This window comes from Clavelina lepadiformis, chromosome 5, assembly GCF_947623445.1.
Source record: "Clavelina lepadiformis chromosome 5, kaClaLepa1.1, whole genome shotgun sequence".
In the NCBI taxonomy this organism is placed as follows: domain Eukaryota; kingdom Metazoa; phylum Chordata; class Ascidiacea; order Aplousobranchia; family Clavelinidae; genus Clavelina; species Clavelina lepadiformis.
The window spans coordinates 8,717,091-8,739,332 of NC_135244.1; the positions used below are offsets into that span (position 1 = coordinate 8,717,091).

The following is a 22,242-nucleotide window of genomic DNA, read 5'->3' on the forward strand; positions in this document are numbered from 1 at the left end:
ATAGCTGGCTTCTCAAGTTACGCCATACAGTGAAGAGGTCGGTTACCTACAGGGAAAAACCGAGCTTTTGTCCAGAAGAGAGGCTTCGGACAAGAACACCAGCGCGTTTATTTTAAAGGAAGATAAGTAGACCTTTAAACCAAATTGTCTCGCATAGCGTCTAGGTTGTTACATCCTTGATGACTATCTTGCTTTGCCAAGACCGATGAGATTGGTATGTCAACAGGGTGCAAACGAGCGGCTAATGTATTCTGCTCATTTCTTCAACAGCTTTGATAACGTCTTCTGCGGTTGCATTTCTCTTTGTGCCGTCTTCTTTTATCTGTAAAATTTTCATTTATATTGCAAATTAAACTTTTTGCAGGTGCCATGTAGGCTACGACACAGTATAAATCACTAGGGTCAACTTCGTTAGAAAAAGTTATCGCATAGCCACAACATTTATATGAACTGTTGACACAAACTGAATTATATCTTTAATAGAAAACACACTCCTGAGAGAATAAGTTATCAGCTTACAAAAAATAACATGAATCTCCCCAGGGCTATTTGAATACTGAATAAAATCTACACCGCTAAATTAACGATTTGGCATCGAGAAGACGTACGGTTAAGTTTTTTGCAACTTCGTGCATCTTATCTTGCGAAAGGTCTAGAAAGTTCTCGATCAGATCACCGTCAACAAAGCCCTTGTGTTCTTCAACTTTGCGGTTGGTGCAAAACGACCTCCACGTGATAACAAGGTTAAGGAAAAATAAACATGTGAGACAGATAATACAAATGCAGCCGTGAATGACATGATATGTAAATCGTGTACATTAAGAAAATAAATGCACTCTCAAGTCGACAACGAATTAAGCTGTTGAAAAAAAAGTAGAGTACAATTATGCAGTAGTGTATGGCAAAAGCCTAGCTTGTTTGTTTAGGAATAGTTGAAAACAAAATAGAAAACACTCAACTTACAAGAGAAATCGAAAACCGTAAACAACTTTTAACAATTACCGGGACTGATCGTTGAAAAACAGTCACATTAATATGTTAAGATCGGGATTTTCTGCAATGATATCATCGCACCAAACTATGAAGGTATAATTAAACTCGGTGGTTTTCAATTAAAAGGATATGATTCGTGATCGATGTTGCCAACGCTTTTGATGATCTTTGCCAACTGGCTTTCTACGGATGAGAGGAAATCATACAGATCTTCGTTCAACGAGGTCACAACACCTATACACCCGTGGACTGTTCCAAACAAAATATGGCTCTATGAAAACAAAATTTGACCAATATTTGTCATTTTAAAGATTACTTCGAACAGTTGCGGTGATTTGTCTGTATACCGTACACACCTGTCCTGCTGCAGAAGTTTCACCGACGTTCTGCATTACAAGCGAACCATGACGAAAAATATTAACAAAATCACCCAAATGGAATAAGCAAGTTTCACGAAGTCGGGATCGTTCTTCATCAGTGGTGGCGGCACTGTTGGAGATAATATAAAATCATGACTTCATCCGAACAGTTGCTATAATCTAACATGTGCTCATGAAAAATCGAAGTAAAATAAGATAAAACCGCGAAGAAACGAGCAAGATGACAAAAGCTGAAGCAAATTCACTGCAGTGAACTGTAACAGAATCACCAAGATCTTCATGTAACAGAATCACCTTTACTTTTCTTTTATTTTAAGCAGAAATTACCTATCCTTTTGACAAACAAACAAATTGTAGAAATTTTCCGCCCCCAAGAAGTTATCATCGTCTATAATCTCCACAGCTGACATCCAATTCGGATTGTAATCTCTCGCAATCTACAAGTATTGAATTTTATAATGAACAGTTGTTATAAACAACCAGTAAGGATTAATACAGTAGTTTCTAAATTTTAGAAAGATTTATCGACAAATAATTATTACCAATAAGCCAATCACCAAGCTCCTAAGAGCTAATTTCATCAAGATAAAAATTTACCTCATCCAAATTTCCTTCTATGTGTTTGTATGACAAGATGTTCATTGATCGCATAAGATCCCCAACTAGCACAAAATCTCCTTTACATTTTAAATACAATGCAAGTATATTCGACTGATGACTGCACTCAACATGCAGTTCACGCTCAACAGTCCACTGGTAAACACAAACCTGTAAGAAACATTTTGATCACCACAAAAGACCTTATTTTATCTGTACAAAACGAACATTCATGTTAAGCTTACGGTGTTGTTAATAGAAGCTAAGACGTTGCCATTGAATTCACACAAGGAATAAACCGCTCCACGGACAGTTTTACTTGAAACTACTGTCAATTTATCTGCAAAATAAACGCAAATCTGCTAAATCGTTTTGTTATATGAAAAAACGAGTAACTTAGGAAGTGCACAATAATTTAAGATCCACTTTAATTGGGATATATCGTGGACCATGTTATTGTAACGGAATGTTTATCCTTTGACGGAAAAAGGTCTTTGCACGACTGAAAATCGGCGATGATTCCCTACCGCTCTAATCCCGACTATTATTCTTGAGATTATGCGTTTTCAGATGCAAGCATTTTTTCTTAACTTTTTTTTTGCCAGATTTTGGAACTGTTCACCAGAACCATGAACCATGGCTGAACACTGAATTCAGTACGTAAGATTGCTAGCTGGCGCTCTGACCACTGTTCTCCTGTAAAAAAACTACCACAAATGACCGAAAACAACGACGTACTTTCAAAATATCGGAATACGAATATTCTTCCTATTTTCGGCTCTGTTTCCTCTGGATATACCAAAGCAGTTCCCACAACAAAATAAGAAGCGTTGTCTTCACCGAGTTGGCACGACATAACACTCATTGGTTCTTCATGGAGTGCAAACTCAAAAGAGTGATGAACTGCCCAAACACAGTGATTAAGAAAAAATGTGATCGTTGTAATATTTAAACTAACGCAAATTTTTTTTATGCCATAGAATCGTGATCGCTACCTTCAAAAGTATGTTGGTCAATGACAAGAAAGCTTCCTATGTCAAGTTCGTCTCCAAATAAACTTTTACCAATATCAAGAGAACGACTTGCAGTTTCTATAGGCCCACTTTTCGAGCTTGTTGATGCCTATGAAACAAATGTGCCATAAAATTTACTAACATTGGACCAATAACAGTAATATAGAAAAGACAGGTCATTTTTGTTTTTGCCACAGCACCATTTTATTTCGTTGGTAGGATTTAAGCAAGCTAAAGCAACTATAAAATGTAAGTTACTCACTCTTAGGCTGGCACTTTGCCTGCTTGACTCAGGCTTCCCGTTCATTACAATATCAGTTCGAAGTGTTGCAACACCAAAGCACTGAGATTCTTCCTGTAATATGATTGCACGCAAGAATAATGAAAGTGTTGTCCATAAACGTGAATTCAAAAAATTATTGTTCAACCTTCTCAAAATGATCACAGAAAATAATAACCGGTAATGTGCCAGCAAGAATACAAGTATACTCATAAAACAACATCCACCTGATAAGCAATACGCCTGGGAGACTCTTGCAAAGGTACAGTTCGTATATGCAACTTTTGAATTTCATCAATTGTGCCAATCAGTAAAGTGCTTCCGTTAGCGAGTGCTAAACTGTGTCAACAGTATGTTATGTTGCTTAGAGAATGTATAAGCAATAATTAGGAGCGGTACATTTCATGTTTTATGAAATCCTATCTGATAGAAATCAATTCTAACCGACCTGTTAGGGTAGCCTTCTGAGTCAAGGGGACACATATGAGACACTTCTTTCAAATTGACGTTTGAAAAAACAAGTTTCTTATTAGAGCTATAAATAACAGTAGGTCGGTCAGAACAAGCAAACACGGTACGAGTTCCACCCGACGTGAAAGCACGGAGTGAGGTTGGCTGTGTTCCTAATGGTACCCTTTTTTTGTCTGTTAAGTTGCCTGAAATTGAAATAAATTTACTTTGTAAGAAAGAAATCATTGGATTTGATACATGTGACCTCTTCAAAAATCTTATTCACTTAGTAACTTAGTTGGTCTACTCTTCACAAGCTTTAGCAAAAAAAAATTAAAACAAAACTCTCGAAATAAGGCCTAAGTAAACTAACCAGTGGTGGCACTTAGTGTGAAGTAAATGAGAGTCCCATCTCCAAGTGTAACCAAAAGATAATTGATGCGATCAAATTGTGCCAAAAGGATGGATCGTGGAATAATTTCTAAAAATTAAAGCCCAGTACTCATTTTTAGAATCTAAGATACTTAAATAGAAGATTTATAATGATAGTATAATATAATATTTAAACAAAGTCACTACAAGATCATCATAAAAATAAAACAAAAGTTACCTTCAGCCAGCTTTTCCTGATACATTTCCTCCAGGGTTGGAATTTTAAGAACTCTTGCTGTGTTATCTCTCCATAATCCAACTGCACATATTTTTGAAACTGGTGGTGTGGATTCGACATCCATTCCATCTCCTTTTCCGCCACTGTCAAATTCCAAGGGATCAATGCTGAGACACGCAACTTCATGTGGAAGATCAACATGTTGGCACTCTTCCACTTCACCTGAAATAACAAATAATTTTAATCGAAGGATTTTGTATAATATCACTTATTTACAACACGAATGACAGAACTACCATGCCTATTAAACCAACCTAGTTTAATTTCAAGATAATAAAGCAAATTTCCAACTGCTAGCAGTATTTGTGAGTGATTGCATGTGGCAACGCTAATGTGCCGATCATCTTTTGGCTTCCACTCGAATACACATTTTCTCTCAGAACAAGATAAAAGCCGTACACTGCATTCAGTAATCTATACCAATGTTGATGCTTTAATAGAATCATGATCAACCTTATAGCAAGATAAAATATGTATACGCAAGATCACTTGCTCACAATAGGATTAAGCAGTGTTTTTAAGGTTTGACTTTGGCAACCGCTAGTAACTTTGAAGAAATCGCAAAAGAAACTTTAAGAGACTGCTACTTTTGAGAACTAATGCTAATTTTCTGCGATAGTTGCAAAAGTAGAAATTTTGAGAGACCGATGAGGTTTTTATGTTATGTTTCCGTACCCAAAAACACTCATCATATATACATTATGACTGTCAGAAGAATTAAAGGCTTGACATCTAAAAAAGGAAATAGGTCTAAAATATTACACCAACCTGGAGCAACTGATCAAAACAAACATTGGTGCAAAGAAACGTTTGCTTTTCATCATCGAAACCAGAAAGTTCTGTTTCTTCTACTTCTTCACCACTGAGTTTTAGCACCCTTGAGTGGCCAACAAATGATATGACAAGTGTATCATATGTATTCTTTGAAGATGAGACCTTTAACGGCCATAGGCCTGAAATATGCACAGTGCATGTACTTTACACAGACAGTGTACAATACATTTTGTCTATTATGAGAGATTTGGTAAAAAAATTACCCTTAATTCCTGGCAGATCGATGCTTGCATGTTCTTGTATGCCAATCCCATTTCGTATTACGCGCAAACTTCCTTCCTTAAATGCTCCTGAACAAGTTACAAGCTGCAGAAACAATATAAGTGGAAGTGTAGACATATTTTGTTAAGAATTATTTCACATAAAAACAGATACAACTGTAGCCAATCTGCAAACACATTCATTGAAATACAGTACATTAGAGTCAGTGAGTCACAAATTCACAATGACCAAAATACCTGTCCTTGACCTTGCCGATCAAGATCAACAACACACATGTCCACAATAGGACCTAAGTTCGTGTAAGTATCCATCACAGTTACCATAGTTGGTGATGCAGATGACCCATCTGCAAATACAAAATTGCGATGTTTACGTCTATATGAAATATTGTCTACTGTATATGTATAATTGTATACACACAATTATACATAGCACACAATGTGCCAGACCAAGACTAGCTAAGACCTCCATAAAGATTTTTACACTTACCATGTTGCTGAACTGGCTCTGTATGTAAATTAACCAGTTGGGAATCGCCAAGTCGAGACCCAATGTAAACAACCCCATTGTCGAGGTAACTAATAGATTCAGGAATTGATACCTGCAACACACAAGGTGTCAGTTGATAAACATTACCACCACACACTGGGTCACATCATACCAACCTCTCCTAAAAACTCAATTTTTAGGTCTCGGACACTTTCATCTCCGTTCATCAATTCTTCTTTCTCAAAAAGAAGTATAAAAAGATTACCAGCGAGATCGCCCAGCAAATATCGCGATCCATCTTTGTCAATCGGTGCAAAGCAGTTGATGGTGTGCTGCATAAAACAGAAATCCTTATAAAAATATTTTAAGACATTGTAGACACCTTGATCAAGTCAAAAGACTACGCACTAACTTGATCTTTGTTTTTACCTTTACTTCAGGTATCGCAATTGGAATGTATTTGTCACCATTATGGTAAGTTATGGAGTCCTGTCCAATAATAACACAACCCTTCAAAGGTTCCGGAACTGAAGAGAAGAAAATGTATAAATATATCATAAAGTTAAAGTATCAAAATACGAAATACAAAAATATCCCACAAACACATTGGACGCTTTGGGTCTTATATTTTTTGGCTAAAGCCCAAAGCTAACCTTATTCTACACAGTGATATACATTAATAAGGACGATAACAACAAATTCTATATATGATAATTCCAAGAAAATGGAAAGATTTTTCCACCAGCAATTATCATGTTGGCCTCTGCATCCACATTTTCCTGTTTCCATGGTCCAGGTTTGACTTCTTTATCCCTCACATCCACTATGTGAGTTTTCACATGTCTTCCTTGTGAATTCTGGAAAAAGAGTTTTTTAGCTATAGTCTATGTCCTAGACATTCGGCTTGGTCTGTGCATACCTGATAGATGATAGCCATTGTTGGTGTTGAATAACCGTGTAAGAATTGAGCATCAATGACACTGAGTTCTTCAATGCGAATGTTGAATGGTCTTAGCTCTTCTGACGAAGGATCGTATGGTAGAAACTGTTAGATAAGCAAACTTTGTGCAAATCACCATTTAGCTTAAAACAAAGAATGGTGATTACTTAATGTAAGGGTCTTCAACCTTTTCATACTGCAAGCCAAAAATCCAAAATGAACTTTGGCGACGGGCAGTACCCAAGCAATAAAACCCACAAGAACACACAAATTTTTGGAAATAACATGAAACAAATTTTGGAATCATTTCATATCGAGCCTGACGAATTTGTATCTTAGACCACACTGTAATCTATAGGCTAATAAGTAATAATTGTAATTTACAGGCTAAATGTGGCCAGCAGATTGGAGACCTTTGACTTGGCACGAATTAGAATTATTACTAATACAAAAACAAACCTTGAATACACCTTCATACAAGCGCAGGCCTATCAACTTGCTTGTTGGGTCAATGATCCCAATAATGCCTGTTTCTGGTGGTCGCCCAATTGGGTCCTTTAATAAGATATCAGTTGGTTAGAACAGTATTTGATTATTATTGACAGTATTTTGATTATTGTCATATCTGATCAGTTAAAACATTATCACAATCATTTTACTATAACAGTGATATAAAGTCTTACACTAAGATCCCCACTAGCTTTGGTAATAATTTCGCACCCATCTTCTTTCTTCTTGTAGTTAAGTATACAGCCATGATTTCGTTCTGTTAAAATGAACAATAGATCCTTTTCTTCCCCCTGAACAGTATAAAAGCATAAGCTCTATCTGTCATAAACGTAAAATATGAATGCATTATGCACTGAAACCTGTGGTCGAAACAATTCCATAACTGCAATCCTTCCATAAATGCTGAGCTCTTTTACTGGCTTCAAGCCTTCTGGAGATACCATAAATATCTCTAACCGTGTGTTTTTTGCAATCAGCAAATTTAATTCATTTGGGGCGGTAAAGTTTCCTGCAAAAATAATGTCAGATATGAACAGCTACAATAATTAATTATAATTATCAAGCAAAAATTGAAGATATGATGAGTTGATGGTGTACAGTAATTTGCTAATGAAATTATGTCTACAGCGATGAGCACTGCACTCTACTTACCAGTAATGCATTTATTAACAGCTGTTGGCTTATGAGCAGTAACAACATAGTTGAAGGACATTTTTCTTAGGTCTTGTAATGTTTTCACGAGCTTTGCAAGTAATGAGTGTTGTGATAAATTCAAAATTATCCAACATGCATTTTGCTGAAAATGCAGAAAACACTGGTTGAAGAATCGTGTTCCATGGATCAAAAAGAACATGAAAGACTGACATTTTCTAGGTCATTAAACTTGTGACTAATTCATATTTGACAATGGCAATAAAAAAAACAGAACTTCCAAAAAAAATGGGAAAGCAATCAGCATGATATAATGTACTTAAGCAAGAGTAAAGCAAGGTAACTGTGGCAGAAGCAAACTATTTCAAACTTACAGACTAACTTTCGAAGCACAAGCAGGTTTTTTTAAATGCAAAACAATAAGCAATTATTCTAATAAGAATTAACTTCATAAGTCCAGTAAAAACAATTTAAGCAAGCAAATATTTTTATTTCAGTTTAATAAGATTTATTTACGAGTTCAGATGAAAATCTCAAATCATTGATTAAGCAGTTCATTCAAAGATTGCGATAAAACTTTAACGGTTTGTAAAATACTTTCTTTATCACGATCATCTAACATGTCAATACAGCGCTGCATAAATTTGTCAGGATGCCATAATATTTGCTGTTTTAAAATATACTTTCTTCTTTCTTTTCGATCATCTCCCACAAAGCCCCTCATAATTACTTCAGTCATTTCCTTAACGTTTCCATGGCATGGCCAGGGAATATCTCTAAAGCGAAGTTTATGTAGAGAATCTTGGTTTGAAACATGTTTTGACATCTTTTCTTTGTAATTTTTATGCTTTGAGTCCAACACCTCTGACTTCTTAATTGCCATCCGCTTGCGATATTTTTCTTGTTCCTTTTCAAGACGATCAGTCATGTCTCTTATTTCAGCAAATTTTCGCTTTCGATTCTCCTCTTTCCTTCTCTTAAGCTTTTCAGATGCAGATGGATACTTTCGCTTGTATTCAGCTGCCATTCGATCAGCCCACTGTTCAAAAGTTGGGTAATCAGGAACATTGTTTGCCCATTCTTTATCTATAAAGTATTGTTGGGAAAAACCTTGATCTGCACAATCATCTTCCCATTCATTCGCTAATTTCTCGTTCCAGGATTTATTTGTGATCATACCAATACTTGAGTCATTAGCTTCCTCTTGGGGTTTGTAACAACTTCCAATCTCCTCACCCCAAGCCATACTTTCTTCCTCCAGAAACTGTTTATGTTTCTCCTTTGCTTCTTGCAAAATTTGACTTGGGGTTTCACCCCATTTATTTTTCATATGTATCGCATCGGGAAACTCCTTAATCAAAGGATCTATGAGGAGTTTGTGATCCGAATAATTTCCCTCCTCACCAACATACTTTGCGGCCAAGTGTAGAGGAGTGTCTCCATCCCTATCCTTTCTCCCTGCATTTGCCCCAAACCGCAACAGGCACCTTGTGACTGGGTCATCGCCTAACAGACAAGCCACATGCAGTGGTGTCCTGTGCATTTCTCCAGTGACAAAATCAACATGGAAATCATCACTGTTTTTCTGACAGGTTTCAAGATAGTGTTTTAGCTTCATCAAAGAGCCACTTTGCACATATGTAAAGATTTTCTGCTTGACGCGCTTTTGCACCATCACATTTCAAAACAATAAGCCCTATTTCACAATCACAAGCTACAAGTAGCTGGAAAATAATTTCCATTTTAAATAAATGGGCATACGAATCCATTGTCAAAACCAAATTGAAAGCGGATGTAACTGACAATAAGCTTAATAACATCAAGAAATTTTAACACCAAATTAGAGTCAGGAAAATGATTACCAAAAATTTATGGCTCAATGTTAAACAGTTTGCCTACAACATGCATAAAAATGAACAATGCAACACCAAAAAGCATTTCCTTATGAGTAGCACTTAAAGGACCTAGTGATAAAAGGTATTAAAATACAACATTGGATATAAATTTAACAATTATTTGAAACAGTATAATGGTTAAGTAATAGTGAACCATATTTCCAAAAAATGTCTTATGCGTTAATGTCAATTATTACCAAGCATGCAACCAGCAGAGGCACAAGTAAAGTGCATTACATTATTCACATTATTTATTCACTAGGGATGGAACAAAAATGAAAGTACTCAGACTGGTTGAGTTTGAGTATTGAAAGTTGCTACTTGGTTAAGCCCACACTTAGATATGACATCACAACTGAATGTCATTAATGATGTCACTTACTTATATTGCAACTATTCTGTGAGATTGTATTTTTTCAATAAAGAGTAGAGTAACAATCGTTGTCAGTGTAAGGATCATGACACCTTTGCAAGTTGGCTGTGTAGGCTAGTGTAAGAGCGGCTGGCTGATGTCGGAGAGGTTGTTGGTTCGATGTTCACTAAAAGCACATGACTGGGTCTTGGCAAGGCACTTAGCATGCCTGATGGTGGACATGAAGTCACGACTTCACTCGGTTTTTAGTCTACTTGATCTAAATCTTCACCAACAGGCTTAAGTCACCATACAATAAAAAATGAGAGCTTTGTGAAATACTGGAAAACAGCACCTGGTGATATGACTTCTTGTTGATACAGTATTTTGTTCCACATTAAGCCTATGCTGACTCAATTAAATGCTCAAATGTAGAAATGCATAAAGCCAAGTCCTTTTTAACTTGGCTGAAAACGCATTGAACAGTCCATGATTGAAAGAAGTTATCACAACAGTTTTTAAGAAGGTTTTGAAAAGTAAGCTGTATGGTCAGATTTAGTAATTGTTGATATAGAAGGCGACTATAGATATGCAACAGTATCTCAGTATCAAAGAATTTATTGACTTGTTTACTTATCTAGGCTATTAAATTTTTGTTTATATCTAATTTGCCCATATTATTAATTTATCGATTTAATTCTTGTTGCATCTCATTTTTTTAAACAACCTGTATTTGTAATAAAAAATACTCACTACTGACTCTAGAAAACTTATGTCACAAATAAAACAAAAAACTAATCAAAAACTTTTGCTATTAAAGGCAACACTAGACTTAAAGATATGATTGTTCATTGATACAATCGAATATAAACTGGCTGTTGGTGTAAAAATAGTGACTATAATTAGTATGCATGATGCCAACTGCAAAGTATTGGGCAATATTCGACCAAGTCAGATTATAGAAAATATGACACTACACAACCGAGTACTTGGACTCATAATAATGAACTCATTCCATCCCTATTATTTACAAATAAATCAAATTCATATACAGGTTTACAAATAAGAAAAAATAGCTTAAAATATGCTGGTATATTTATATCCATTATTTTTTAATTTGGAGTGTAAAACACAGATCTGCCATCGCCAATATGCTCAAATCACAATATTCACAAAATAACCACAACGTCAATTACCGGTAGTTATTCTGTACTCTCATTTTAATAATTCTAAGAATTGAGAATATTTCCAAAAAGATATTGTCAGCTTACTGAACACAAAACTTCCAAAGCACAAGGCATAAACTTAATTTATTTTTTTGCTATTAACACAACATCTTCATGGCACAACTTGTGAGAAAGCCCAACATGCTGTCCATTATATTTAGCGCTTTTTCCCCATAGCTGGGCATATTTAAAATTTTCAACAAGAGTTCTATGTATTGAATGACAGGCATGTTCTACAGTACAATTTGATCTTAAGATGAGTCCATCATCAAAGTCCGGCTTCTGTCCAGGTTTCTTTGTGTAAACAGTGATAAGGTTCAAATAGTTCCACACCATATCTTTCAGATAATCCAAATTAAGCAACATGTTACAACTAATCACAACACAGTGGGGCTGTCTTGCAATGCGATCAACTTCTTCAATAGAAATTTGATCTATCTTGTTGTACACATACAAGCAAGGCATGTACTTACGATTCCCAACTACTACATCAATAAACTCATCAGTGGTATAATCACCACGAAAAACAACATCAGCATTAAATATCTTATATTCATGCAGAATAAGCTGTACCATTTTTTCATTGATTTTTGTTAAAGTGCAGGTGGCATTAAATGAAATACCGCCACCTTTCTTCTGCTTGAAATAAATACGAGGCTTGCTTTTGTTAAGACGAATTCCGACAGCTTCTAGTTCTTTTGTAAGGAGTTCCTTCTGGACGTCACCCTTGATCGCATCCAACATCATAACAACTATGTCAGCAGTTCGACCAACCGCTATAACTTGACGGCCTCTGCCCTTACCTGCAGCTGCCCCTTCGATAATTCCAGGCAAGTCAAGAAGCTGGATGTTTGCACCGTTATGCTGAATGACACCAGGAATACATGTCAAGGTCGTAAATTCATAAGATGCACATTCACTAGTTGTTGAGGTAAGCGTTGATAAAAGCGTTGATTTTCCCACAGACGGAAATCCAATTAATGCAACTCTGGCGTCTCCCGATTTCATAACATCAAAACCTTCCCCTTTTGCACTAGATGACTTTGGTCCTTCTAGCAGTTGACTTCGATACCTTGCCAACTTTGCTTTTAGCAAACCAAGATGATACTCTGTTGCTTTGTTCTTCTGCGTTCTAGCTATTTCCCTCTCAATTTCAGATATTTTTTCCAAAATCCCCATATTGTCAAGTTTAATTTTGCAACACTGTTAACCAACAGATACACATAAAGCAGTCACCTAAAATGCAGAAATAATATGACATTGTTTTTATTTTTCATTGGGTGTATTGCTTTCAATGACATTATTTCTAATCGTTGTAAAAATGTTGAGCTGATGTTTAGCCAAGCTTTTGAATCCACGTTGTACACATTTCAAATAATAGTACTACCGGTAGGTACCTTCAGTCATGCCATACAAGATGCAGTGAATAACCTTAACTGTTTTTAGTAGATGCTCTGGGGCATCCTGGCACTTTGAAAATGGGTGCCTCACAAAAAGCTCCCCTCTTTTTCTCCCAAATGGTCTGATTACAATTGCCAAAGCCATTTCCTGTAAATACATCTCTTAAACAATCTCGTTATGCTGTATGCATAGCATAGCCTGGCACAGATAACACCTTACACAATGGCATTATCCAGATATCAGTCACATGGGCAACCTTATTGCGCATTTAAGACCAATCATTAAAAAAACAATGGGTGCCCAGTGGGCACACATTCAGCTGAATGTTGAATGCCCAATTCAAAATTGCCAAGGCACCGAGACACCCACAAAAATCTGACACTGGGTATTGTGACACATTATACTCAGGTATAACTTAAGGTATATACATAATGTGATAAGTGTCAGTTGTCACACATACGAGCATTACCAGTAGTCAGCTTAGTAGTGAAGCAGCATACCTGACTTCATGTCACAATTATGAGAATTAGGGTAATACTGGGCAGTACAAAACTATCGGTGCAAATTGCAATGCCCTTGGGTAAGATAACGTTTCCTCCTGGTTTCTGGTCTGGTCATTCTGGTCTCCGAATGGAGGCGTGGCGTGTGAATATGCAGTAAAACTGCAAAGCAATGGCTCATGATGGCCGTTGCGATTGTTAATGGTTTTCTCTGCAGGTTGCCCACAATTGAAAGATTAAAGTGGAATGTTTGCATTATCAGTTTTGAGATGTCACAAAAAGAGAACTGTATTCATACGCGTTGTACAATGCTCATTGTCCTCACAAAAACACGTTCCAGCGTTTTCCAGGGACAGATGTCAGGAGGTATCCACTCAAAAAAGTTGACGATATTCCCTGGCATATGTAATTTATGCCAATGCATAATTAGCCGTTTACAACAAAACCAAAATCTTAAAACAAAAAAGTGTCACAAACGTATATGGAGGAAAAATATATTTCGGCCACATTCATGATACATGCTTTAAACCAGTGGTTCCCAAACTTTTTCAGCTTGTGGCACACTTAGAAAAATAATAAAACGCTCGCGGCAAACTTACAAAAGAAAAGTTGCTTTAAAAAAATTTATTTTCACGTGTTGATCACGTGGCAATTACCCTACTCTATCGGCAATATCATAATTGGTTTCATCGTCACATGTGCCTATTTATCAGCTATTGAAGCATTTAGAGCACTTTTAAGTCGTATATGCTTGTCTGCATGCCTTATATTAAATATTTATACAGTTCTTTTCCAAAATTCCAAAAAGATTCGCGGCACACCTGAGAATCTGTGGCGGCACACAGTTTGGGAATCACTGCTTTAAACTGATAAAAACATGAGAGTGACTATTGCTATTTCATTATTAAATATAACCATAGGTCACACTGGCTGTTGTTATAGGTAGGCGGTTAGGTTAGGAGAATGGGTGTGCAAAAAGTTGATTTTAGCTATTTATAGAGGTCATTTCAAGTTAGATTTAGATTAAAAGGAAAATTTAGGTTAAGTTCAGTTTACTACCGGTTGGCGGCCACACTGGGAAGCATGGTACTTTTTAACGAGATCTTGGGGGCAAAGGATAACCCATGTATGTATGTATGTATGTTAGAACATTTAAGTGAAGTTAACAAAAAATAGAGAAAAGCCTGTGAAAAATAGCTTTGAGTCAGTGGATTGAATTGTATGCTAATTTTCAACTAAAAACGATGTAGCTTACTAATTTTTTCAAACTGTGTTTGTTTCAAAGTGTTATTGTTTCAACCTAAAACTAATCCTCTCTGACCCAAATTTTCACTTTTCATGATTAAATTACTAAGCTATAGGGGAGGAATAGAACTAAACATTATTTTTCAAGTTAAAATCACAGTTTCTTCCAAAGTCTAATTTAATTTAAAACTAATCCCCTCCGACCAATCTCTTACCTCTCATGACTAAATTAGATATCAAACATGAATTTGAACAAAAAAAGAAGTCAAACATTAGCAAGATTCGAACCCGAGACCTCCAGCATACGAGCTCTATCATTAACCACTACGCCGGGCGCCAAACTTTTTTCACAAAGGGCCAGATAACAGGACACACTAAAAGCCTGAAAGGGCTGAAATTGAAAACAGTGTTTTTAACTATTGGCCTATTTTCTTTGTTTCAGCCTTTTAGTGAGATCCCAGATAAGCATCAGAGTTGTCGATCGCAGGCCGGATTATTGCTTTGTTTAATAGGCTACAATACAATAAGCTCATTTGTGGCCCAGTGAGCCGGGCCGGACAAACTGATCTCGCGGGCAAGATCCGGCCAGTTTGGTGACTCCTGCACTAGCCTACGCCAACGCATTGCTTTCTTCCACTCATCTAAAACGAGAGTGATAAACCCATCCGACCAATGGCGACCATCAGCGAAAATTTGCCGGTCACCATATTGTGATTCAGCAACTTTGGTAAACGGACGCCGGAGAAATAGTCACTTCGCGAAAAACAGCATGGCTAACCACATGGGTCGTTTTCATAGCCCATAAACATTTAAACAACGCCCTCTGCTGTGACTGTTTAAATTTGCAGAAATAATCTAAAAACCAGTACCGGTAGGCTTATTAGGCTCGAAGTGACTATTTCACCATATGTTGGTCACGCAGCCCGTTGTATTTTGCAAGTATTATACTGCATCCACTCAAAACAAACTCGCTTCATGCCGTCATACTATTCGCAGTTAAGCTACAGTACATTAGACTGTTCTACATGACTCTACCAACGCATCCACTGCTCGCATGAGTTCAAAGATCATAAAAGTCTTATAGAAATCATAAAGTTGAATGATGAAACCGTGTCATGATCGAATACTCGAATCATGACATAGACTGCAATAAGAGCAGTGGTGAAACTTGAATAATTTTCTTACAGGAACGATCCCGAAATTTGCTAATTCCGCTCCGAAATCCCAATCCTAACTGTAACAAAGCAATCAAGACTAAGTCTACTCTTTCCCACTCAGTATTACAAATTTTGAAAACATGAAAAATATTATTTGAAAAATTTCCAGCACAAACGTTCATAGTAATTTTTCTCTTTTAACTTCTAACGAGCTATGCCACCTGTTGAGTGAACTGTTCTACTTCATTTTCCAAGCCATGTCTTTACGTATGACTCTGGATTCCATTTTTAGCTCGGCGACCCTCTATAATAGTGGTTTTCAGCCTCGTTTCGCGCATGAGGTTATTGGCTATGCTGTTTATCATTGAGAGAACATTTTCGATGACTAATACAGCCAATCAAGCAGATAGAACATTGCCGTCGTTGATATGAGTTTTTCATCAAATAATCGAGTTGGATAGATAGATGTTGGGAGGAAGAACGTTAAAAAACTCATTATGATGTGAGTACGGATATGGGCCATACGCAATACAAGCTTAGTTTATCAAAAACTTGGCTGACCTTTCTAAAACTTACAATAAATGGGTTATAATAAGGTGTTGAGAAAATTATTTTATATGGTTCTCAAAAGTGAACGTAAAAATAGTCAGCTCTTGTATGTACGCTACAAATATGAGAATACATTTCATTTTGAGGCGATTTTTGAAGCGTAAAGACACACAATTTGTGCTCTGAGCGAGGAAAAAATACTTTGATCAAACTTTTGAATTTCGGCTTCTTTAACGTAATCCTCAATACCACAGTGGGTCAATCCACTTGGAAAATGGTTCTGTCATCGCTGGTGCTACAGAGCAAGATGCAATTCGGGTGTCGCAAGGTGCATAACGGTTTGGTGACACCTAATCACGCGACACTTAATCACGCGACGCTAAATCACCGACACATTATCACTTGGACATTTAATCACGCGACACATAATTACTTGGACATTTAATCACTCGACACATAATCACACATTTACAGTATCGGAAATTGCATGTCTACACACGAAAAACAAATATAAACCTGAAAAGAAATTGTTAAAATGATTAAACATTGTTTGCGCAGAGAAGGCTACCGAACACACTAGGTAACAATGTCAGATAACGGTCAACTGTGTTTTGCACGCGCAGTTTCAGTGCCTTGTACCGCATTGGAATAGAAGGTTGAATACCAGCAATTCCTTGCAGAAACGTTGCACGTTGCATTTGAATGTATTTTTCAATACCCTGTATGAAAGTTCACAATGTCGGGTGGTGGCATTGAAAAAGCGCTAGGAGACCAAAATGCCAACCTTCGACAGACAGCGGCAGGCTATAGACAAAGGCGCTGTCCAAGTGATTATGTGTCCAAGTCGCGTGATTAAATATCCAAGTGATTATGTGTCGGTGATTAAGTGTCGCGTGATTAAATGTCGCGTGATTAAGTGTCGGTACACCGTGCATAACTGCCTACTTCGCCATTAGTTTCAGTAGGTCTTTAGAGATATAGGCGAACAAAAATGCACCGTTTGAACAACTATATTTAAGTGAAAATACGGTACTTGAAATGACAAATACAGATTGACACATTTTATTTATCGAATGCAAACAGAAAACATTCAAGTGGCTGTCCTTAAAACAGCACAATAAAATACAAAAATATAATTTCGAAGCACGCAAACGACGGCAGTTAAAAGCAGATATTCTATGTTGGTTCCACAATATGTAGCCAGAAACGAACCAAATCATTTGTAAATTTGTACCAATCAAAAAGTGTAATAAAAGTCTTTTGTGTAATTGTGATCAAAGTACGAAAATATAGCACTGTAAAATTACCAAGGCAGCACCAGCCTCATCTTAGAAACTAAAAAATACATCATACAATACTATTGATGTAGTTGAGTGCATAACAACTTATAGAGTTAGAAACTTCATACAGTGAAGTATAGTAAACAAAAATATGTTCTCTCTGAACCAAGCATACCACGTACTAATTTACTAATCAGTTTACTAAAAAAAGTTGAGATATTTTTTAAAAAACTTTACAAGAGAATAAATCTGGCTACAGTGTAAAACCTTAATACTGGGGTGGGTAAACACAATGGTACCAATCGATACAGAATTTTCACTGGCAGGTTCAGACATAAAAATTCACACTCTCTTAAATATTTCGTGGTGTCCCTTGATCTCATTTCTGACCCCCAAATTTCAAAAAACTTACAATGCTGGCTACAGCTTGTGGTAAAATAAGCTTTTACCGGCAAGTATGTTTAGTTTGAAGACCATTTTCTTCTTGGGCAATAATTTTGTCTATACCGGTCACACTTGCAGTATCTTAAAAAGCGGGACATGCGACCTTAATTCACTGAAGATTTTATGGTCCTATTGTAATTAGGTGTAGGTCAATGATTTTAGCAAGTAGAACTAATGTGCATAAGTAATTTGATTTTTGTCTCCATAGAATGTAAACATAAAACTCCATAACAAGTTTCATAGAGGTTCTGTGCGGCCTCCCCTGACATTTCACCCTTAAAAACGTTGAAATTGTGTTTTTCAATAATAATTAAGTGCAATATATGGTTACATAGAACTTCTATGCTTTTGGCATTGGGTTTCAGCCAACACCAGAAGTACAAAGCATTTTCATGACACGTAATCATTGCACAGAACAAAGTATACTAGTCGGTTTCCTTTTTCTTTGCTTCAGTTTAGAGTTGTTAGCTTCACCAGTGCTTTCAATTTCAGCTTTAACAACTCTCTGGAAAAAAAAAACACAAAATAGTATTTATCTCATTAACATACTGCATCTAACTAGTATCTCTTGGTTAATCAAATTTTTAACACTTACTTGGGTGGCATCTAACTCAGCACGAGACAGTTTTATTTTCAAAATATCGACTGCAATCTTTTTAAAACAAAGGGCCACCTACAAAAATAACAAAATCTTCATCAATAACATGGACGATAGAAAAAGTACTTGTATCTATCATACAGCATTATTTCATGGACTAACATAAATAAACTTTATACGAATTATACTATCTACGAATATTAATAAAATGAGTAACAGAAAGTAATTCTTTGATATATAACACCAACACTTACTGAATCTCCAGTTTTAGCCGAAATAAAATGACTGGACATTCCTTTATCAGAGGCAAATGACTCATGTTTTGATTTGGAAACAACTCTCAAATGCTCTAAATCACCTAGGCAACACATAAAGGTTGCTTTTAGAGCAATATATGAGCAAAATAAACATACAGTCCATATGCGTGCATGCATGTGCATCACAGTCTACAGCCATATTTATACTTCAGCAAAAATTTTAAGCTGAGGAAGAAAATAGGTATACTTTTTCAATGTACACAAACACATTTCAACCAGCTTGTTTAAAAAACTGTTTTAATAAAGCTTACCTTTGTTTCCAACAAGAGCAAAATGTGGTTGTTTGCCCTGAGGCACAGCCTTCACAGATGTAAACCAATCACTTATATTCTCAAAACTCTGACTATTGGAAATATCATACACAAAAAGAACACCCTGCAATGTTTAAAAGTATTACTGCATCAGTCGTCTTAATATCAGTTTTTTGCATAAAAACTACTGGTATTCTAGATGAAATGAAAATTAATTTACACTACTAGTTTAGATTTAATCAACGGAAATGCAGCAGGAAAAAAGGAGGACTGGCAAAAAATACAAGTCTTACATGTGAGCCATAAATGTACTTGTCCAACATGTTTCCACCCAAAGTTTGACCTCCAATGTCCCAAATTTGCAATGTCACATTTTTGTCACCTAGAGTACAATGCGTAGAAACAATATATAAATGTTTTTATGGCTTTATCTTTTGAATGGATATATTTACAACTGCATCAAAGAGAAGATTTCAAGCCAGTTCTATCCAGATAGTAGAATACACCAGTCCTAAACATGCCCACCTGGAAGAGATAATCTTTTCATAAAAAAGTCAAGACCAACAGTCTGATCATATTGTTTACCAAACTGATCTTGTGTAAAACGAGTTACAATCGAGGTCTGGAATATGAATATATTTAATACATAACCACAGAACATAACGTTGGAGTATGCTGTTGAGTTGAGTTGTACTAAAGTTGAGTTTTTTAACCATTAGTTAACAAATTAACAGAGTGCAAATTTACCAATTACAAACCTCTCAGACTTGAGAAAATTTTATCACAGAAACAATATCGTGATGTAAAAGAACTGTATATATATCGACATTAATGCATTGTCATACATGATATGATCTATTTAACTTTATGACAAAAACCCTTGTTAAGCCAACATCACAATGCAGAAGCAAGTTTCTGCTGCAATGCAATCTTCGGCTTAAACTACCTTTCCGCAAGCACCATCACCAACAACAATCAACTTTAAGCGACTGTCCAAAACTTCATCCTCCTCAGAATCAGACATGAAGACAGGTTAGTTTAATTTCTGAATATCTTTATAGTACACTACTTTCACCAAATAATTATTTGACTTAAATATATTAAAGAATGCTTGGGTCTAGTGCAGAACTGGTGACGTTACAGTTTGGATAGCAGGGGCCAAGTATACAAATGCGTTACGCGGAACGCGGTTGTGCACTTCTGCACTAAATCCAAACTTTCCACTCTGGCCCTTCTGCACTAGCCTAGATCCCATTATTCCGTATTAGCAAGTGGTGTGTTTTACAATTACGTTAAAGCAAACCCATGTTTGATTCATAAAAAAAAGAAAGAGAAACACATTATGAAATAATGGAGCTTTAAACTTTATCTAGGCCTACTACAATGCTTTGTACAGGGCGACGGACATTAGACCGTAACCATAATAGAAATTGCGCTGTAGGCTGGCTTAGAGCAGTGGTTCCCAACACGTTTTTAAGGCGACCCATTTTAAAAAAAAATTCAGATGTATAAAATCTTGCGACCCAAGTAAATTGTCGTAAGATTTTAAAAGTTACACAAGATTGCGTTGCAAATACACAGCACTTCAAAAGCAGCAACTTTTTCTGAAAATAATATGTTTATCAATTCATATATCACACTAATGAGATAACAGGGTTACCATATTTTCGTGGCCTAAAATCCGGACACTCTTTAGTGCCCACTAGCGGTTTTTAAAATGAGGTATGAACACATTGTCTGTCAATATGACGTCACAGTAGCAATGCTTTGCCTATCCATTGTATACCGGAGTGGATTTTTGAACATAGTGTCGTGAATTCACTAGGCTATTGGGCCATCTCTGATTTGTCCTCTGGTGATCGGTTTGCAAACTAAACACTCTGCTTCCCATTTATTTCTACCCTTTCTGAAGCATGGATGTTTTGCTTGCATTTCATCCGTGAATTTACATTTTCGCTTAGCCATATTCTACAGTAAAACAATAACAAAATTAAATTTTAGCACTTAACATATTCGGCTTGCATCTTCAACTAGAACAGGGGTTCTAAAACTTATGGAGAGGCGCCCCACCTTGACGGTGCGAACAAAACCCGCGCCCCACTTCGAAATCATTAAACATTAAACAAACGACAATTTCCTTGGTATTCTCATTCTCTTCTTGTTGCGCTATTTTTCTACTGCTTTATAATTTTCTTCAGCGAATATACGCTCTTATCGTTTCAGACATGTTCTAAATTTTGCAATAGCGACCAAGATATAAGACCTTCAGCTACTAGCCCAGCTCCACTCATCCATGTATCATTGTATCCCAAATAGAGCGCTTTATTGTCATTTATGACGTAACAATGAAATTATTACCCGTAACGCAACAAACAATTTAAAAAAATTCCGGACAATTAAGCATATTTTAGCATTTCCCCCCGGACGCAGTTTGAACACTAAAATTCCGGACATGTCCGGGGAAATCCGGACGTATGGCAACCCTAAAACTGTGCTCGCTTGCTGTCAGTGAGTTTTTGAAATCGAGGCTTATTTTACTTAAGCATAGCCGCAAATCGGCTTCAACTTTCAGACGGTTTCGCTGTTTAGTTTTCAATGCACACATGGCGCTAAATCCAGTCTCACAAAGCCAAGTTGTTGCAAATGGAATCAGTTTTTGAATCACATATTTTGAAAGTGTGGGATACACTTTGTGCATGGAAGCCCAAAAGTGGATATTTGCAGAATATTTGGGGTATTTGTCTTTGAAGGACGCAAAAGAAATACGATTTGCTGCTTCTGTCGTCATGTCCATAAACTGTTCTGCTACATCGATGGGAAGTTAAGGCAGGTCCTTTCCAGCAAATGGATCAATTATCCAATCATTTTGGCTATTAGGTGTTAGAGATTCACCATGGTAGTGCACAAACTTTTGGGCAAGTTGTTCCAAGTGTCCAATTATAGTTTGCTTGATATCAACTTCCTTGCCACAAATATATTGCGTTAGCTCAGGAAACAT

The 22,242-nt window shown here is 36.4% G+C and overlaps 4 protein-coding genes across 4 annotated transcripts; all 4 read right to left on the reverse strand.

Moving 5' to 3' along the window:
* Positions 1 to 90: 90 nt before the first annotated feature.
* Positions 91 to 8,562, reverse strand: LOC143459426 (DNA damage-binding protein 1-like). The gene is made up of 27 exons (XM_076956582.1): positions 8,030 to 8,562; positions 7,738 to 7,886; positions 7,552 to 7,668; positions 7,328 to 7,423; positions 6,848 to 6,973; positions 6,671 to 6,785; positions 6,358 to 6,455; positions 6,105 to 6,260; positions 5,929 to 6,040; positions 5,676 to 5,785; positions 5,421 to 5,523; positions 5,152 to 5,336; positions 4,638 to 4,797; positions 4,324 to 4,545; positions 4,087 to 4,194; positions 3,712 to 3,919; positions 3,491 to 3,602; positions 3,246 to 3,338; positions 2,966 to 3,092; positions 2,709 to 2,873; positions 2,216 to 2,310; positions 1,971 to 2,141; positions 1,701 to 1,810; positions 1,350 to 1,482; positions 1,125 to 1,264; positions 609 to 732; positions 91 to 322 (listed from the first exon to the last, which is right to left on the reverse strand). Exons 1-27 carry the CDS (start codon positions 8,229 to 8,231, stop codon positions 242 to 244), a joined length of 3,618 nt encoding a protein of 1,205 aa, XP_076812697.1. The 5' UTR covers positions 8,232 to 8,562; the 3' UTR covers positions 91 to 241.
* Positions 8,563 to 8,567: 5 nt separating this feature from the next.
* Positions 8,568 to 9,704, reverse strand: LOC143458980 (NF-kappa-B inhibitor-like protein 1). Its single transcript, XM_076955900.1, has one exon. It carries the CDS (start codon positions 9,702 to 9,704, stop codon positions 8,568 to 8,570), a length of 1,137 nt encoding a protein of 378 aa, XP_076812015.1.
* Positions 9,705 to 9,753: 49 nt separating this feature from the next.
* LOC143459427 (developmentally-regulated GTP-binding protein 2-like) lies at positions 9,754 to 12,734 on the reverse strand. Its single transcript, XM_076956583.1, has one exon. It carries the CDS (start codon positions 12,679 to 12,681, stop codon positions 11,587 to 11,589), a length of 1,095 nt encoding a protein of 364 aa, XP_076812698.1. The 5' UTR covers positions 12,682 to 12,734; the 3' UTR covers positions 9,754 to 11,586.
* A 4,666-nt stretch (positions 12,735 to 17,400) lies between these two features.
* Positions 17,401 to 20,670, reverse strand: LOC143460720 (ras-related protein Rab-28-like). The gene is made up of 7 exons (XM_076958329.1): positions 20,191 to 20,670; positions 19,770 to 19,866; positions 19,538 to 19,626; positions 19,245 to 19,368; positions 18,931 to 19,034; positions 18,674 to 18,751; positions 17,401 to 18,583 (listed from the first exon to the last, which is right to left on the reverse strand). The coding sequence occupies exons 1-7, from the start codon at positions 20,266 to 20,268 to the stop codon at positions 18,482 to 18,484; spliced, it is 672 nt and encodes a 223-aa protein (XP_076814444.1). The 5' UTR covers positions 20,269 to 20,670; the 3' UTR covers positions 17,401 to 18,481.
* Between the last annotated feature and the right edge of the window lie 1,572 nt (positions 20,671 to 22,242).

What these genes read in the sequence shown, in the direction of transcription:
- LOC143458980 (XM_076955900.1), bottom strand. Translation starts at nt 9,704, where the DNA reads ATGGTGCAAAAGCGCGTCAAGCAGAAAATCTTTACATATGTGCAAAGT.
- LOC143459426 (XM_076956582.1), bottom strand. Translation starts at nt 8,231, where the DNA reads ATGTTCTTTTTGATCCATGGAACACGATTCTTCAACCAGTGTTTTCTG. An exon ending in CGATCTGCCAGGAATTAAGG is followed by an intron (nt 5,337 to 5,420) that starts GTAATTTTTTTA and finishes TGCATATTTCAG; the next exon opens with GCCTATGGCCGTTAAAGGTC. An exon ending in CGTATTCCGATATTTTGAAA is followed by an intron (nt 2,311 to 2,708) that starts GTACGTCGTTGT and finishes TTTATTTTGCAG; the next exon opens with ATAAATTGACAGTAGTTTCA.
- LOC143460720 (XM_076958329.1), bottom strand. Translation starts at nt 20,268, where the DNA reads ATGTCTGATTCTGAGGAGGATGAAGTTTTGGACAGTCGCTTAAAGTTG. An exon ending in GTGATGGTGCTTGCGGAAAG is followed by an intron (nt 19,867 to 20,190) that starts GTAGTTTAAGCC and finishes TTCATATTCCAG; the next exon opens with ACCTCGATTGTAACTCGTTT. An exon ending in GAAAAGATTATCTCTTCCAG is followed by an intron (nt 19,627 to 19,769) that starts GTGGGCATGTTT and finishes ATTGTACTCTAG; the next exon opens with GTGACAAAAATGTGACATTG.
- LOC143459427 (XM_076956583.1), bottom strand. Translation starts at nt 12,681, where the DNA reads ATGGGGATTTTGGAAAAAATATCTGAAATTGAGAGGGAAATAGCTAGA.